A 16,079-nucleotide genomic window follows, 5' to 3' on the forward strand; every position below is an offset into this window, starting at 1 on the left:
TGGACCCCAACACTGGCCTTAACTCGCACTCAGACCAGCTCCTATCCATAACCCCAACATGGCTGGCCCCCACCTATGCAACCCAGGAGGTCTCTACCCCCAGAGCACTGGAAAGAAGCCCAGAAGCCAGGGGTCGTGTGTCCCCCTAGGCCTTGAGAATGATGTGCACACACATCGCCCCCATCCCCAACGCTGCCGAGACAACCACTTGGCACTTTCATCTCCAAAGAATGAGAGAAATTCCACCTTAAACCATTGACATTTAATAGAAAGCAATGTTTTGGGTGGGATGATGTTAATGCCCTAATTTTTTTTTTTTTTTTTTTTTTTTTTTGAGGTTTCCCTCCAGCAAGGCTTTTCCTCCAGGTCATGGGAAGGGAGGTTCAGCAGTCTTATATGCCACCCCCATTCTGCATTCTGGGGCTGCAGCTGGTGGGACAAAGCCTAGCCTCAGACAGACAAAGTAGAGAAGTGTCCTGGGACCCAGACAGGTCAGCACAGACTGGCTTTGCCATCCCTGTCTCCAGACGGCCATGTCGGATCACCCCCTCCTAGACAGCCTGTGTAGTCTGGGTTTCAACCCCTGCCCTCTGTTGGGTGAAGGGCAGCTCTGAAAGCCCTTGGCTGGGGCAGAGACTGGACCGGGGACCATGGCTGGGGGGATGTGAGGTGCCATTGGTTTCTAAGGATGAAGCTCCAGGCAAAGCTAGTAAACAACCTAGTCTTTTATTTGCCCAAGGCCAGCTGTTGCAGACACTGAGGCCCCAAGACTTCCAGAAGGGATGGAGGGAGGAGGGGCGAACCATCCTGCCTACCAGGTGCTGCCTGCCCCCATCCTGCTTCCTGCAGGAGGTGGGAAAGGAGATGAAGTCTACATTTGTGCCATCAAGTATCAAGCCTGCTTTCAGATACTATAAATACTCAATTGCCACTGAAGAGGAAACTGAGGCACTCTGACTCCCCAGGCCGCTATCTGCCAGTTCAAGCTTTTGCCTGCTCTCTCTCTCCAGAATGGGCTACAGGCAGCCTTTTGCTGGGGGAGGGTCTCAGGAGCCCATCTGGTGGCCTGTGTGTATGGGGGAAGGCCAGCCAGGGTCAAGGGCTGGGGCTGGGGGAGCAGGAGGAGGGGTGTGGTTGGAAGAGCAGCTGCTGGGAGGGGGGAGTCAGCACTGAATAGGGGACCCCAGCTGGGGTTCCATAATGATATCAGTGGGGGACAGCCAGAGCCCTCTGCTGTCTGGATGGGGAAACTGAGGCAGAGACTCCTCCCATCTTTGAGAAGGGAGGGGGCTCCTATAAGCTATTCGGGTCCATTCCTCTTCTCCTCGAAGACGCTACAGCCCAGGAGTTGGAGCGTGTCAGTGGTCACTCAGTGTTTAGATTGAGATACAAGGAGTGGGAGGTGGCTGGGTCACCTGGCCACGGAGCCCCCTTCATGTTGTGACCAACCAGAGGGGCACCCTCCCCCACCTCAGCTGCTGGGAAGGGAGGCAGGGCTGAGCCTGCCCACCCCCACTCACGTGCCTGAGAAAGGCTCATTTTTAGCACCTGGCCTCTTTTCCCTGCCTGGAGGGAGCTCGGGGGACAGAGCAGGGAAGAAAGCGGCCAAGGGGGACAGGGAGACCTGGAAGCAGGGCCCCAGGGGATGTCTGATTGTTCTCTTCTCCCCACCCCAAGGGAGCCTGGGCACAGTGCGGGGCCCTCAGCCGCCGTGCAGCGTGGATATGAAGAGGATGCTGTCCTGGTCCTGCAGCTGGTAGTCCAGCTCACCCTGGTCCAGGAGAGAGAGGAGAGTGTCAGGGCCCTTCTTCCAGCCTCTCCTCAGCAGTCGGGAGGGAAGGGGGGGCCTGGATGCTTTGGGAGAGAAGGATAAAATCTACCAGAAAAACGGGTGCCCTGACGTTAATTTGCACCTCTCCAGGACGGAGGAAAGCACACTTCCCCCAGCTACCCGTTCCTTCCTTCCCGGGACGGGAGACTTGAGTGGCCTCAGGTTGGAGGCCAAGTGGGACAGAGGACTAACCAGCCACCCCCTCTGGGCCTGATGAAAGGCCGAAGGCTGTCCTAGGGAAGCAGTGAGGGGAGGGATATCCCCCAAGGTACTGACCAGCAGTTCCCAGTCGGCATCGTTAACGAGCACCAGAATTCCTGGCCGCCTGTGGGAAAGAGGGAGTGAGGAGCAGGCAGTGAAGGGCAGGGGGCAGGAGGCAGGAGGCAGCAGGGGTAGAGAGGCTGAGACACTTGGGCTGGAGGACGGTGCGGTGGAAGATTTTCCTCCTGAGGTTCTGATCGAAGATCACCCAGGAAGAGGAGGGGACACTCTGAGTCTACGGGAAACCAGGCCAGACAGTCATGGCCTTTGGGATGATATGGAAAACAGGTGCAAATTCCAGCACCACCTCCCAGACCTCAGGCGACTCATTTTGTTTCTCCCGGCATCAGTGTCCTCATCTGAAAATGGCCTAACTCACAGCCTTCCTCCCGGACTGTGCCAGATGAGATGGCATGATGCGTGTCCATCAGGGTGACCCTGGTAGCAGCATATTTTTCCAGGTGTCTCACCTCACTGTCCCAGGCCTCCCACATGCCTGTGCTGGAGAGGAGACTATCTTGGCTCTTCAGAATCAGGGAGGGCTGCCAGTGGCCTCCAGCCCCCACATGCCCAGGAGCGGCCCTGTCTGGTGTAAGGCTGGGTAGGCTGATGTCTGGACAGGTATCGGTCTGGCTCCTGCTGGCAGCAGCCCAAGGAGCGCAACTGTCCTTGGGGGCAGCTTCCATCACCGCTGGACTGTGACCCGAGCCAGGGGTCTGAATGGCAGCCTTAGCCCCCCAGAGCGTGCTGGTGACCTCTGCTTCAAGGGGATGACTGAGTTCCACAAGCACCTTGCCCACCTCTTTTTCACATTAGGCTGGCCTTCTTATAGAAGCACAGCGACTTCTTGGCACATGGCTCCTTTCCCAGGAGGCCGGGCTAGGCCTTGGACAGGTACGGATGCTTTGGGCTAGGTGTAGGGGTGTCCCCAGTGAGCACAAATGTGCGTGTGTGCGTCCACGTGTGTGTACACGTGCGTGTACACGTGCGCACACTGACTCCCTGGAATTCTAGACCCGTGTGCTCCAACGCACCTGTGAGCCTCTATTCACATTTCCAGGGCTCAAAAGGCTCATGTGCTTAGCGACTCTACTGGACAGCATAGACACACAGCATTTGCATCATCACAGAAAGTTGTACGGGACGACAGTCCCAAATTGTCGGGGGATGAAAGGGACCTTGCAAGGGCAGCATCTTTTTCTCAGTACTTTCTGTATGGAGAGAATAGCTGAGGCCCAGAGACAAAGGGAGGATAAAGGGAAGAGGACCCCAAGAAGACTGTAGGGGAACCCAAGGAAAGGGGTTCAAACCTCCACTCCCCTCCCCCCAAAACCACCGCCTGCCCTCCTCGGGGAAGGAGGAGGAAGGGACTCACACGCTATCTCCCTGGATGAACAACTCTGGCCGCTCTTTTAGCAAGTTCTTCTTGATCCAGACAAGGAGGTTCCGGATGTCCCCTGGAAAGGAAGGCACAGAACAAACTATTGCCAAACCCCAATGATTTCTGGCCCTCAGAGACTTGCCTGGATCAGAAGTGGACATAGGATTCTGGGGGCGTCTTTTAGACCAGGCTTTCATGGCCCCAGAACTTGTGGATTCCCAAGGTGAGGAAATGGGTTAGGAGGTTGGTGCCCTGCCAGAGAGGTCTTCAGAGAAAGTGGCTCTGCTCAAGACTTAAGGAGGTGACGGGGCCTCAAGACAGACAGCCGTAGGAAATGTCACATGTGAAAGGGCTGGGAGACAGGTCCCCACAAGTTCCGGAAGATGGTTCGAAGCTGCCACAGATAGGCTTCTGAGAGGGCCCTGAAGAGCCCCCTCCACCTTTCTCTCTCCAGCCAGTCCCAGAAGGGGGGATTCATCTTTGCTCTTGGAGGGGTCTGCATATATTTCCCTTTGTGAGGGAAGAAAAACAATTGCTGAGCCGATAACATCAGTTAATTTCCTCTGGCAGAGGGAGAGAAGGATCCTTCACCCGCCGGAGACGCTGACAAATCACTGCCCCATTGCCCCCACCTTCACAGAGCCCCCCAGGCCGGGGACAGCCACGCTGAAGAGGCAAGAGGTTCAGGACTGAAAGGGCCTTTCCTTCCCAGCTGGACACTGAGATCTGCCACTCTGGTTCTGGGACAGTCACCAAGCTCTTTGCACATCATGTGGAGGCTCAGAGCCATCTGTCCCCTGGGTCACCTCTCCTTTCCTAGGGACAGGGTCCCTGGCCACGGCACACTGAAATCTGGCTCTATAAACTCCTCAAAGCCTATGGCTCTCAACTATCCACACCTCCAACAGACTGTCTCCTAAGGCTGCAGGAGTTCCTTCTCTCCCCGAGACCACCTGAGAACTGAAAGTCCTGGGGAGACAACTGGTCTCTGGGAAATCAGCAGGGGCCTGGGGCTAGCCACCCCTATCCTGACTTAGTCTCTCAGAAGCGTCTGCTGTCCTGAACACATGCCCGAGACAAAGCTCCAGGGTGAAGCTGGACAAAGGCCCAGGTAGTGCCTTGGTTTCTCTGCCTAGAACGATAGCCCTGGCACACAGGTGAGGGAAAATCGGCTTGGACAAGGAGAAGCTCAGTTCTGCTCCAGTCTAGGCCCAGCAGCGTGTCTCCACCCTAGCATCAGCCTTGGACAGGACTTTAAGGCATTCTCTCTGACCCGCGTGGGAGACTTCTAGGAGGCAGGCAGGCTGCACCCCGGATGGACCCGGACACTCTGCTCCGTGCCAACTTCCCTGGGTCGTATGCCAGCAGAGCACAGGGCCATGGGCAAAGTGTCCAATGTCTGAGGCTGCCGCCTTTCGATTTTAATTCCTGCTTTTACACAAAGCAGATTCGAGTCCTCATGGTCCCTGGAGTGGGCAGGGGATGGGGAGTGCAGCCTCCGACTAGCTGCGGTCCGTTTACACTCTGGCTGGGTTTCTCCCTGAGGCCTGGTTTCAGAGGTTTCCCCTTGGCCTCCATCTTGGCACTGTCTGGTGGGCCGCCAGCCCATACATCTTGCTGCCGCTCGATACAGCCGCCGGGGTCTGACGCATCCATCAGCCAGCCATGGCAGGCGGGGTTGTGCCTGCGTGCGCGGAGGAGCTGAGAGGCACTGGGCAGTGCCTGGCCTGAGGGCCACCAGCTGTACCTCCACAGCCCTGGCTGGCCGGTACAGAACCAGGACCCCGTTGGGTAAAGGCCCGGGCTCCCTCCAAAAGGAGGGGGGTGGGGCTCTGCTTCACCCTGGATAGGCTGGGGGGAGGGGAGAGGGCTAGTGGTCATGTCGGGGTCATCCAAGTGAAGGCACCATCATGGAGTCCCAGAGGGGTGGACTGGGGGGTGAGTCCGCTGTCGGTACGGGCTCATTTATCATGATGCTCCTCTTTGCTGAGGTCACTCCCTCCCTTTTCTGTGCCCCCCAGGCCTGCCCACATTCTTGATAGCCTGTTTCCATGGTGAGGCCACCGTATTGTTCCCCCATGCCTGGATTTGGGGGTGGGGAGAGGTGGAACTCACGGCTCCCTTCACAAGGAGGCCTGCAAGGGCCACTCGGCCTGGCCTGAAACACACCCCCAGGGACATCTTGCTAGGCTTGCTGAGGCCCAGACAATATGCAAATAATCTCCAAGCCAGATGGTCGGCTTCCAAAGGCGCCCAGGGGAGGAGGAAGGGTTAAGCAGAGTCAGGGACTGGTGGCTCTGGGGAATCTTCGATCCACCTTCCCCCTCTATGTCCTCCTGCCTTCCCGCTCCCACGGAGGGTGGTTTCCCTCCTGGGATTTGCAAGGCAAATATTTACTGAGCAACTACTATGTGCCAGGTGCTAGGAAGACGGCAATGAGCAAGAAGGACACAGAGCCCGCCCTCATGGAGCTAACAGGCCAGCAGGGGAGACGGCCACCACTTATTCAATCAGTGGTGATAAATGCTATCTCTTTTGTGCGGGTGCAGGAAAACTTTTCTGAGGACGTTCATGTTGATGCTGAGGCCTCATGGATGAGCAGGGCAGGACAGGGAAGCATCCCAGGCAGGAGAAAGAATACACATGAAGACTTAATGGCGGGATGAAATTGGCAGGTTCAAGGTAATAGAACAGAGAAAGCAAGACAATCAGCAGATGAGACCAAAGCAGTAGCCAGGGGCCAGACCATGCAGGGCATGCAGGGGCCTTGAGACAGGTCTTCCCCGGAAGAGGCCTCTCCTTCCTCGTGTACTCCAAGTTTGCTCCATGGGTACAGAACCCACACTGCCTGGGCTGGGGCTCCCTGTTTCTCTGGCTACGCACGTTATCGAGATCCAGCTCAAATTCATGTTCCTAAACGGCATGACCGTTAGGAACCAGAGTGTGTTCTGAGGACCTGGTGTGGCCACAGCACACAGCACACAGCACACAATCTCACACACAGAACCCGCCTGAGATGTTTGCTGGACATGTGGACGACTATGGAGGGAGAAGAGGTTGGGAACACAGACAGTCCCAGTTCTGAGTTTAAACCCATTACTTCTTGGTCCTATGACCTTGGCCGTGGGATTCTCTGAGCCGCAGCTTCCTTTGGGAAATGGGAGTGGTAAGAACGCCTCACACAGTGGTCATGAGGACTGAATCAGACGATCCATATAAAGTTCCTGGCACGTCAGTGCCGTGACTGTTCTGTGAACCGGAGGAAAAACCCGTACCCTTTGCTCTCTCCCAGTGTCCTGAGCTTCCACAAGCTCTGCTCAGGCCCCTGGCACCCTGGGGATGTGCTCGGACAGTCTCCGGGGTGGAGTACAGTCAAGGACTCATCAGATAATGCTGGGACTGGCTGGGGTTTTCTGTAGGATCCACTGCCATCAAAAGCTGGAAAGGCAATGGGGGAATGGGGTGGGGGGCTGGGAGCAGTGAGGGGACCCCAGACACTGGCCTTCCCTCCACTTTATTATTTTAAAAATCTTTTTTTTTTTTTTTTAAAGTAAACTCTATACACAATGTAGGGCTTGAACTCATGACCCCCAAGGTCAAGAGCTCTACTGACTGAGCCAGCCAGGTGTTCCCTTCCATTTTCGATGTTCAGGCCCCTAAGATGCTCCCAGGACAGCCCAGGTGGAAGGAATCACATTCTAAGGCTGTGGAGGCCAGAATGCCAGCATCTGATAGGCACCTAATACAAGGTCTCCAGCAAGGAAGCCTGGCCCGCCCATTTGGGAAACAGCAGTAATGGGAGCTGCTGCTCTGTGGCGGAGTGGTTAAGAGCTGGGGTTCTGGAGCTGGGGGACCCTGAGCTGCTGCTAGATGCCCTGGATAGGGCATCTGGGAGGGCACCAGTTGCAGTGTCAGCCTGACATACAGGGACAGCGATCCAAACCCCAAAGCGCTGCCGTGAGGGTTCAGGCATAAAGGGAGCAGCAGGCCCTGTGGAGCGTCCACCGCACAGGACAATATCCTCTGGCCACAGTGACTCAGGGCTCCTTATCCCCTTGGCTGCCAGACCCCTCTCCTGCAGGCTGTTGGCAAAGGGGCACCACACACTCCCCTCTTAGCACCTACGGAAGCTTCCACCAGGATTGCTCACCCAGTGGACCTGTCCTTGTCTGCGGACACTGACCACCCACTGTGGCAGCCCCTCCCTGCCACTGGTGTCCATCCTAGGTTCTTGGGCTGAAAGAGAACAATCCCAAGATCTTATCTGCTCATGAACTCGCCTGCGACAGACCCACATCCAGCCTCTCTTTGATCACCTCCAGGGAGAACCTTGCCCCCAACCAGAAATCTATCTTCCTGACACTCGCACCCAATGAGCCTTGATTGGTCCACAGGGACCATACCAACAAAAGTGGCCCCTCTTCCACACACCACTCAGTTCTGGGAGAGCCAGACCCCCTAAGTCTTCTCCTCCATAAGGTTAAACCGCTCCAGTTCCCACCAAGTCCACCAGGCTCCAGGCTCTTCTGGGAGCCCACCCCAGGCCTTAGTTGAAAAGGGAGAAGAAAGAGCAGAGATGGGGGGAGTAAAGGAGAAGAGAGGGTAGAGGGAACATCAGAGGGTCTATTTACAAGTGAATGGGGGTAAGAATGGAGCAGTTTGTGGGCTAAACTGGCCTCAGAAGGAGGTTTACAGATGTGCAGGGGACGCTCCTCATTGTTTAATTAAGCAGAAAGTGGATCTTTTCAAAAGCAATTTTGCACAGGGACTGGGAGGGGTTGGGGGAGAGGAGGGCGGTGGGGAGGGGATCAGCAAACAGGCCCCAGAGCAGAGAAAGGAACAGCTGGCCCCAGAGAGGCTGTGAAATGCATGCTAAGCAGTTTAAAGCGCCCGGGAGCTCCCTCCAGCTCCCTGGCTGGGCCACCCTGTAATACAAAGGCAGGGCAGAGGAAGAAGGGCAGGGAAAGGTGAGGCCTAGTGTCTCCTCCTGGGGGTCAGGGCAGGTAAGGCCCACATGGGGACAGTCTGTCTCCCCTGAAGTTTTGGGTTTGCTCCAGCCCACTGACCAACCACGGGCTGGGGGCCTTGCACCGAAGGAGCGCTTGATGTATAAAAGCCAGCCCCCAGCAGCCACAATGTCCGAAACTGATGGTGCTACCAACCTCTGCCAATCAAGGCCTGCTCCACGGAGATGGCTGTTAGGAGGTCCCCTCTACACGCATAACTTCTCACCAACACATCCCGATTCCCAGAATTGTATGCTCAGATCTGGAAGCAACTTTCCCAGACTGTGGATGTCCGATGGATAGCCAGCTCAATAAAGACTAAATCTAACCCAACCTCCCGTTTCACAGATGGGAAAAAAGAGGCCCGTGGACTAAGTGATCTGCAAACGCGCACTGCCAGGGCTCCTCCTGCAAGCTCACCCCCTTTGGCCTTGCCCATCCTCTTTTCCCAAGTTGGCTCGGTTGGAAGCTCTCCCCTGGCCCAGGACCCAGGGCCCCGGAGTCCCCTTGTTTGTGAGACTTGTCACAATCCATAATCTTATGGTTGCTATTTTCTCTGCTGGAGTCTCCAAGACCTGCTTGGCCAAGTTGCAGCCCCCGGGCTGGGAAGGCTGCCAGTCGACAGTGCTGGGCACGGGCTTGGGGGAAGAGTGAGACTCTGCTGGCGGCACCCGCTGGGCTCCTGTGTGCCAGGGTAATGTCTGGCAGCTGCCAGCCAGCTCCGTGGCTGCGGTGTGACCTATGCCTCTGGGCGCAGCAGGGCAAAAATGGGAACCAGGGGTAAAGATCCACTGCCAAGGGCCCAAAGACTGAGTAAAGGGACCATTTCAGTTTCTCTCCCACTTCCTTTTCGGCCATCCCAGAGAGGGGAGGACAGGCCCCATCGGCCCCATAAGCAGTAAATGGAGAATGAGAGATCAAACATCTGCGCTTAGCCCAGTCTCCCTATTTCTGTAACTCTGGACAGGTCTTTCTGTCTCTCTCGGAGATCTGGTTTTCTCGATAGATAATATTTACTATGGTCATTACACAAATCAAAGTAAGTAGCTGTTGAAGGCATGGACGAATGAATGAATGAATGAATGAATGAATGAAAGTGTCAAAACCAGAAAATACACTGCAGGTAGGAGAGGTCATATGGGTCAAGGTAGTTAGTGGCACCACGCAAGGCCTTTGGAGACCCTGAAGTCTGGTTCTAAATCCCAGTTCTGCCACTTAAATAACTGCACGGTGTGGACCTTGATGTCTCGGAGTTTGGGTTTCCAGTTTTTAAAACGGGAATGATAACGGCAGCTACTGCCTAGGAATCTGTGACAATTATTTGCACAACCAACAGGGGTGCGGTCTACCACGCCAAACTCAGCCTGTGCCCCTCATCACACTGGCCTTTCTTCAGTTCCTGGACCACCTTGAGGGTTTTTACCAAGAGCTACCCCCTCTACTTGGAACGGGCCCCTGCACCTCTGCTCTCCCTGCCAATTTATGAGGCCAGCTTCTTTCTATCCTTCAGGTCTTCGCCTCAAAGCCACCTCTTTAGAAGCCTGCCCTTACCACCGGCTCGCGTTCAAAGCCCCTGTGTGTTCTCCTCATGCCAATGCCCACCACCTGGGCAGTTTACATCAGGTGTTTCCCGGTTCGCTGCCTGCCTCCACTTCCATTATGCTCCATTTAGGGCGAGAACCACATCTGTTTTGGTCACCACCGAATACCCAGCAACTAATACGGTGCCTGATACAAAGGGGGCACTCAAAACCAGATATGCCAACCGCAACCGCGAAGTACTTCCTCCCATCTCTGGCACACGGTAAACACTCAGCCAGTGGATGAATGAAGGGGACTGGAATCACTAAACCTGCCATGCAAATGCAGGGGAAACGAATCCTAACCTGTGAGACTTTACTAACTTCCTGGCCAGGTCTTTGAGGCTGAATCTTTGAGAAGCTTCTGAGAGCCCCTTGTTCCCTCCCAAGGCTGTGTGGCCACCTGTCAAACTAAGGAACAGTCACCTTCGTCTTCCCCAGTCTTCCCCCACCAGGGATGCACACGGTCCCCCAATCCTGAAATTTAACCCCAGCCTCATGCCCGCTCCCAGCTCAAGGATGGCAGTGTCCTATACTTTGGTGGGCGTCCCCCAGCCTCTGAATGTGGCACACAGATCCACCCTGTGCCACTGCTCTCCAACCCAAGGGATGGTCAGAGACAGCTTGGCAGCCAGTGAATTCGGGGAATTGTCTGATTCCTGGCAGACGTGTGTCCAGTTCCAGAAGAACCCTGTCAAACCTCATGACCATTTCTCGACGGCCCGCTTCCGTGAACCTCATTCCCCTGCCTCCTCATGTGACTGATCTCCCCTCCCCGCAGAGCCATCTCATCCCCAGGTGGAGACGGGTTCCCATTCCTGAGCGCTCTGTTCTGGCGAGAATCCACTGCCAGGGCTGCCGAGCCCCTTCAGGGTTGCGGTGCCCGGGCCCCTGCCTCCAGGCTACCCCAGTATTTACCCAGCTGGACCCCTGTAAGTTACCTCTTCGACCCCCCTCCCCACCCAGTGTGAAGGCAGGGACCGGCTCTTCTTTACATGTCTCCCCAGTGCCTGGCACATGGTCTTCCACACAGGACATGCTCAGTGTACATTTGTTAAAGGAAGAAGATCAAGTACCTAAATGGACCAAAAAAACCAAAAAACAAAAAACAAAAAAACCCCAACGACCCACTGTCTCCCCCTCAGTCAACCTTCCCCATCACACCTCCTTTCCGGCTGGATACTTTTCTCCTCATCTAAATCCTCTCACCACGTGAGCCCATCCACACGGCTCTATTTTTGCTGAAGGTGACCCCCTTCAGGAGGACGCCTCTCTGCTGCCATCCGACAACAACAGAGATGCGTGCTACAGCTTTTAGCATGTAGGGATTTCTGTCCCTACCTCACGTGTGAGAACACTAAAGCTCAGAGAGGTGAGGTGCCTGGCTTAAGGCTCTAGAGAGATTCAAACTTGAGTCTGTCTGAATCCAGAACCTGTATCTGTAAGGACTGAGCTATGCTATCTCCTTCCTACAAAGCTGGCTCATCCCAGAGAGGATGGTGCATCTGTAAGGACTGAGCTATGCTATCTCCTTCCTACAAAGCTGGCTCATCCCAGAGAGGATGGTGATGCCTCCTCCTCCCTCTCCCCTCTCCCACTGGCCAGGAAAACCCTGCCCCTTCCCCCTTGCACAGAGCTGAGTGACCCCAGGCTCCTGCTCAGCGGCCCTCAGAGCGGGGCTCGGAATGCTCATACTCACAGGGTTCCTCCTGTCCAGGCAAGGTGACCTGATGCTTCTTTATGCCGTCGAACAGGAGCTCTGCGCCGCCTCTGCAAAGGAGGGCCAGAGAAAGACAGCCGGGTGAGCTCCTGCAAATACCTGGTGGAGACTGAAAACCGAAGGGGCTGGCATTAGAAGCCCAAGAGACGCACAGACCAAGGCTCAGGAACAGCTCGGGTACCAGACTGTGACGGATTCTCAAATGTGACTTCCTAATGTGAAGTGGGGTGCAGATAGTCTCTACCAATAATCAAGTACCCAAATTTGCAGACTCTCATTTTTACTCCTCCGCTTTCTCAAGAGGCAGCTTAGCATACAGGTGCAGAGAACAAGCTTTGGAGCTGTCGCCCTGATGCCCAGACCTTGGGCATGTGACTCCATGTTCTCAAGCCTCAATCTTTCCATCTACAGAAGTGGTGAGGAGCCAGCATCAGGCACGGTGGAGACCCTGTGTGTTGAGGGGTCTCCTTGGGCCAGGGGAGGGTTTGAAATGCCCCTGCTTGTGCCACTCACTGCTGGGCCCGGTGGGCACACCACAGTGCTGGAGGTTGAGACTCCACTGGGTTTAGCAATAACTTTGCCATTCATAAGAATATTCTTCATCTCATTTCATTCTGAGGGCAGCCCAGGTAAGGAGGAAGGGAGGAAGACATTACTAGTTGCATCCGATGAAGAAGCAGACGGAGGCCCGGACAGGTTAAGTGACTTGTCCACGGTCACACAGGCAGTGGCTGAAGTGGGATTTGAATTCCAGCTGGTTTCTGCTTAGCCCCAGCAGCCTTGGCAGGAAGAAAACAAGACTCCCCAAAGGTCAGAAAGCCCCTTGAGGGCAGACCTTGGCTCACTTCTGTGTGCCAGCACCTGGCCAAGGGGAGGCTGGGACAGCAGAGATGCTCGGAGCCAAGTCCAGAAGCCAGGGGTTTATGATGCGGACACCAGGGCTCTTTCAATGCCCCACAGTGCTTCTTCCTCTGGGTCTCCTGATTCCCATCTCGGACTTCACGTGGATCTTAACTGAGAAGGCCTTAACGGACTTTTGATGGATGTGACGCTTCCCGCTACACCACCCTTTCCCAATTTTGGAGAACAGAGATGTCCTGAGACAGTCCACTGGGAGGCAAAGGCAAGGCAAGCATTGTCATGGGGGAAACATGGGGCGACTGTCATCCAAACAAGGTCACGCTTTGTTGATGCAGAAATGTGGAGGGGGAGAGGAGGCCCATCTGTGGCCGCGCGCAGGGCCATTTCAGCTGCAAGCCTGCACAGAGCCTCCATTTATCCCCTTCCAAGAGCCTCGTTCTCTTCTGGGTGGGGGCTGGCACATGCAGCAGCTGGGGTGGGGGAGGGTGACAGGCAAGGGGCTCAGGAGTTGGGGGTCAGAGAAGAGGGGTGGGAACTGGGGGCACTGGAACCCAGGCAAACAACCAAGAGCGGCCAAACCTGGTGGTGCCAGGCTCAGAGGCCAAGGCTGTTTTTCCCTTTGCAAGCGGGGAAGGGAGAAGCAGTCTGGCTCAGAGTGACCTGTCACCACTGGGTTCACTGGCCTTCAAGGGAGGGGCTGGTGTTTGTGCTGCCAGCACATCTGGAGGGGTGGAAGGTGAACGCCCAGCCCCTGCAGAGATTTGGGAGGCGGGCAAGGGGCCTGTTTAACCCCAGAAGAGAACCAAAGCCAGATTTTCTTATGTCCTATAGGGTTTGCTGTTCAAACTCAGTTAAGGAATTACATCTAAAGACACTCCACCTTTCCCTTCACTCCCCAATTTGTGACAGGAGCGTTTCTTGGTACCAGTGGGTGGTATATACGCTCCTCAAACTGCCCTCACTTTTTCTAGCTTGTCTCTATCTGATCATCCCATGTATTTTTAGTTTTGTTTATTTCCCTTTGCCTGCTGGAATGCAAGCTTGGCCTAAAACAGAGCCTGGCACACAGCAGGCACTCAAGAAGTATTTGCTGAACGAATGAAAATGCCCATTTCTCCTCCTTCTCTGGCCTCAATGGCATTGCCTCTCTTTGCCAACACCTACCAGTCTCAGGAGGAAGGATAAGAGGAAAAGGAGAGGGACCCTCACATCTGGACCTCAGGGACGCAAAACACATTTCTACCGCATACTTTGAATTTTGTGTGACCTGAGAAAATGCTCCGCTAAGGACACTTCAGGTGGCAAGACAAAGGACGGCAGAATTGGTTCCTGACAAGATGAAAGGTATGAAAGGTCGTCTAGAGAGGCTCTCAAAGCAGGTAGGACTGACAGGACGACATCTGGTCAGGGGCTAACCACACACTTCAAGGATCACAGTGGCACTCAGGAACAAAAGGGAGAGAATGATGGGCAATGTTTCTTTGCAAATCTGCTCAGGTTCAGAGTGAAGGGTGAAGAAGTCCGCGAAGAAATGGAGAAAATGAAGGAAAAGCCAGGGGCAAAAGCATGCATTGACACAAAGAGAGATGGAATCTGGGTTTAAAATACACCTTAGATGTTCTTGCTTTCTGAGAAGCTGCAATTCTCATGGGACATTGTGGTGGTGAGCGGAGCTGTTCAAAGATGGGTAGACTGGGGGAGAAATGTTGTGGGGCTCACTCTTGCTCTTGCGGGTAAGGGAGGCTAAGGCTAGCGATGTTTAGACTAGAAAAGGGGTAATTAAGCTGGTTTGTAAGTTCTCGAAGGCAAGGACCATACTTTCCTTATAGGACTTCCCCACTGCTGCCAGCACAGTACCTGGCAGACGGAAAACATTTCTGATGAACAAAAACCAGGTCTGACTCAGTGACAATGAAAGGTAAGCTGACTGCAGAGAAACCTCGATACCGGTAGTCTGCAGCTTCTCCCTTTTCAGCTCTGCTGGGGCCTGTCAAAGTAGCAGGGATCTTCCTAGAACTTCCATGCTATGGGGGGGCTGGCGTAGGGGGCATAGCCGAGCCAAGGGTCAGTGAAGCAAAATAGTGAGGAGACCAGACCAGCATAGTTCTAATTGGACCCATGGGGCCAGACAATATTGTCAATTAAAATGCAGTTAACATTCATGAGACTGCCCCTTCTAAGGGACAGAAACACTGAGCACTGGAGGGCATGGACAGAGTTCTATTTATCTTTGTATCCTCAGTGCCTGGCTCACTGCCTGGCACATGATAGGCACTCAATAATGACTACTGAATGGACTATCCAGTGAAGGGAAAACATGAAAGAAACTGAGGGCATCCAATGGAAGGAAAGGCATTTATGGGTAGAGGTTTTAGATTACCATTTCAGATTTTTCCTTTCATATAGGCCTTGGCTTGTTTATCTTCACTCACACACACACACACACACACACACACACGTGCACACACACATCTAGTCCCAGCTTTTTCCATGTGACGCGAAATTATACCACCCATCTCTTGGGTCTCAGTTCCTTTGCCTTCCCTCCAAGCTCTGCAGTTTCTCTCAGCTCTGAAATCACACGACAAACTCGTTTGCAGGGGATAGAAGATAGTGGCTTGAGGAGACTTCCTCCCTGATGTGTGTTTCTTCAGCTATTGGGTGTGTGTGTCCCACTCCTGCTCCTCTTGTCTTGTGTATAACTGCACTGTCAACTTATTCTCCTCCACTGTGCTATTTATGTATCCCCGTATCTTCGCCTGACTCAAGATCTGCAGAAGGCAATCAGCCAGTTTACTGAAGGACCTGAAAAAGGTTCAGGTCTGTTTAACACCCCCAAATCTTGGGAAAGAGAAGGAGTGCCGCCTCGGCCACACATCCCATGAGAAACAAGGCTCCAGGAACCGTGTAAGCGGAAATTGCTGCCCGAAGAAGAAATCTGGGGGTGAAGGGTAGTCCTTTTCGGCTCTAGGAGCTCAGATGCCAGACAAACGGGACTGGTCCAAAACGAGATTAGTAAACAAGGTAAGGAGGCCGCCTGCTAACGTCATGCCTTTTGAGTCCGGCAGGGCACGGGGCAACTGAGGAGTGCCCAGAGGACACCTCCACGCCCGGGCTTGCGCCTCTATTCCCGGACATACGGTCTCGTCGCCAAGGGAGACCGAGCCTCTCAGACTCTTCGAGGCGGGTGGCGTAGCTCTGGGAAGGCGCCAGGAGCCTCAGCGATTCGGTCGTGACAGACCCCAAAGCAGAGGGAGGGGAGTTCCGGGCCCGACGACTTCAATCCATCCCCACAGTGCCCCAGCTCTGTGACTCACCCGAACTCCACCTCCACCGACAAGGGCGCTGCCATGTTGAGGAAGCCGAGCTCACAGGAAATTCCCTTAAACTTCCGGCCCTCCCGCCCACTTCCGGTCGCCACGAGCGGAAGAGGCGGTGC

The 16,079-nt window shown here is 54.7% G+C and overlaps 2 protein-coding genes across 2 annotated transcripts in view; both read right to left on the reverse strand.

Annotated features, from left to right (window-relative positions):
• CERCAM (cerebral endothelial cell adhesion molecule) overlaps positions 1–3,529 on the reverse strand; it is a 33,901-nt gene extending 30,372 nt beyond the window's left edge. The window contains exon 1 of the mRNA XM_058693934.1: positions 3,468–3,529. The gene's annotated coding sequence lies outside the window, so the exon portion shown is untranslated. The remainder of the gene's footprint in view (positions 1–3,467) is intronic.
• On the reverse strand, positions 708–16,068 carry URM1 (ubiquitin related modifier 1). Its single transcript, XM_058693939.1, has 5 exons — positions 15,958–16,068; positions 11,759–11,829; positions 3,468–3,549; positions 2,108–2,156; positions 708–1,771 (listed from the first exon to the last, which is right to left on the reverse strand). The coding sequence occupies exons 1-5, from the start codon at positions 15,990–15,992 to the stop codon at positions 1,703–1,705; spliced, it is 306 nt and encodes a 101-aa protein (XP_058549922.1). The 5' UTR covers positions 15,993–16,068; the 3' UTR covers positions 708–1,702.
• Positions 16,069–16,079: the final 11 nt, after the last annotated feature.

This window comes from Neofelis nebulosa, chromosome 12 (assembly GCF_028018385.1).
Source record: "Neofelis nebulosa isolate mNeoNeb1 chromosome 12, mNeoNeb1.pri, whole genome shotgun sequence".
Lineage (NCBI taxonomy): Eukaryota > Metazoa > Chordata > Mammalia > Carnivora > Felidae > Neofelis > Neofelis nebulosa.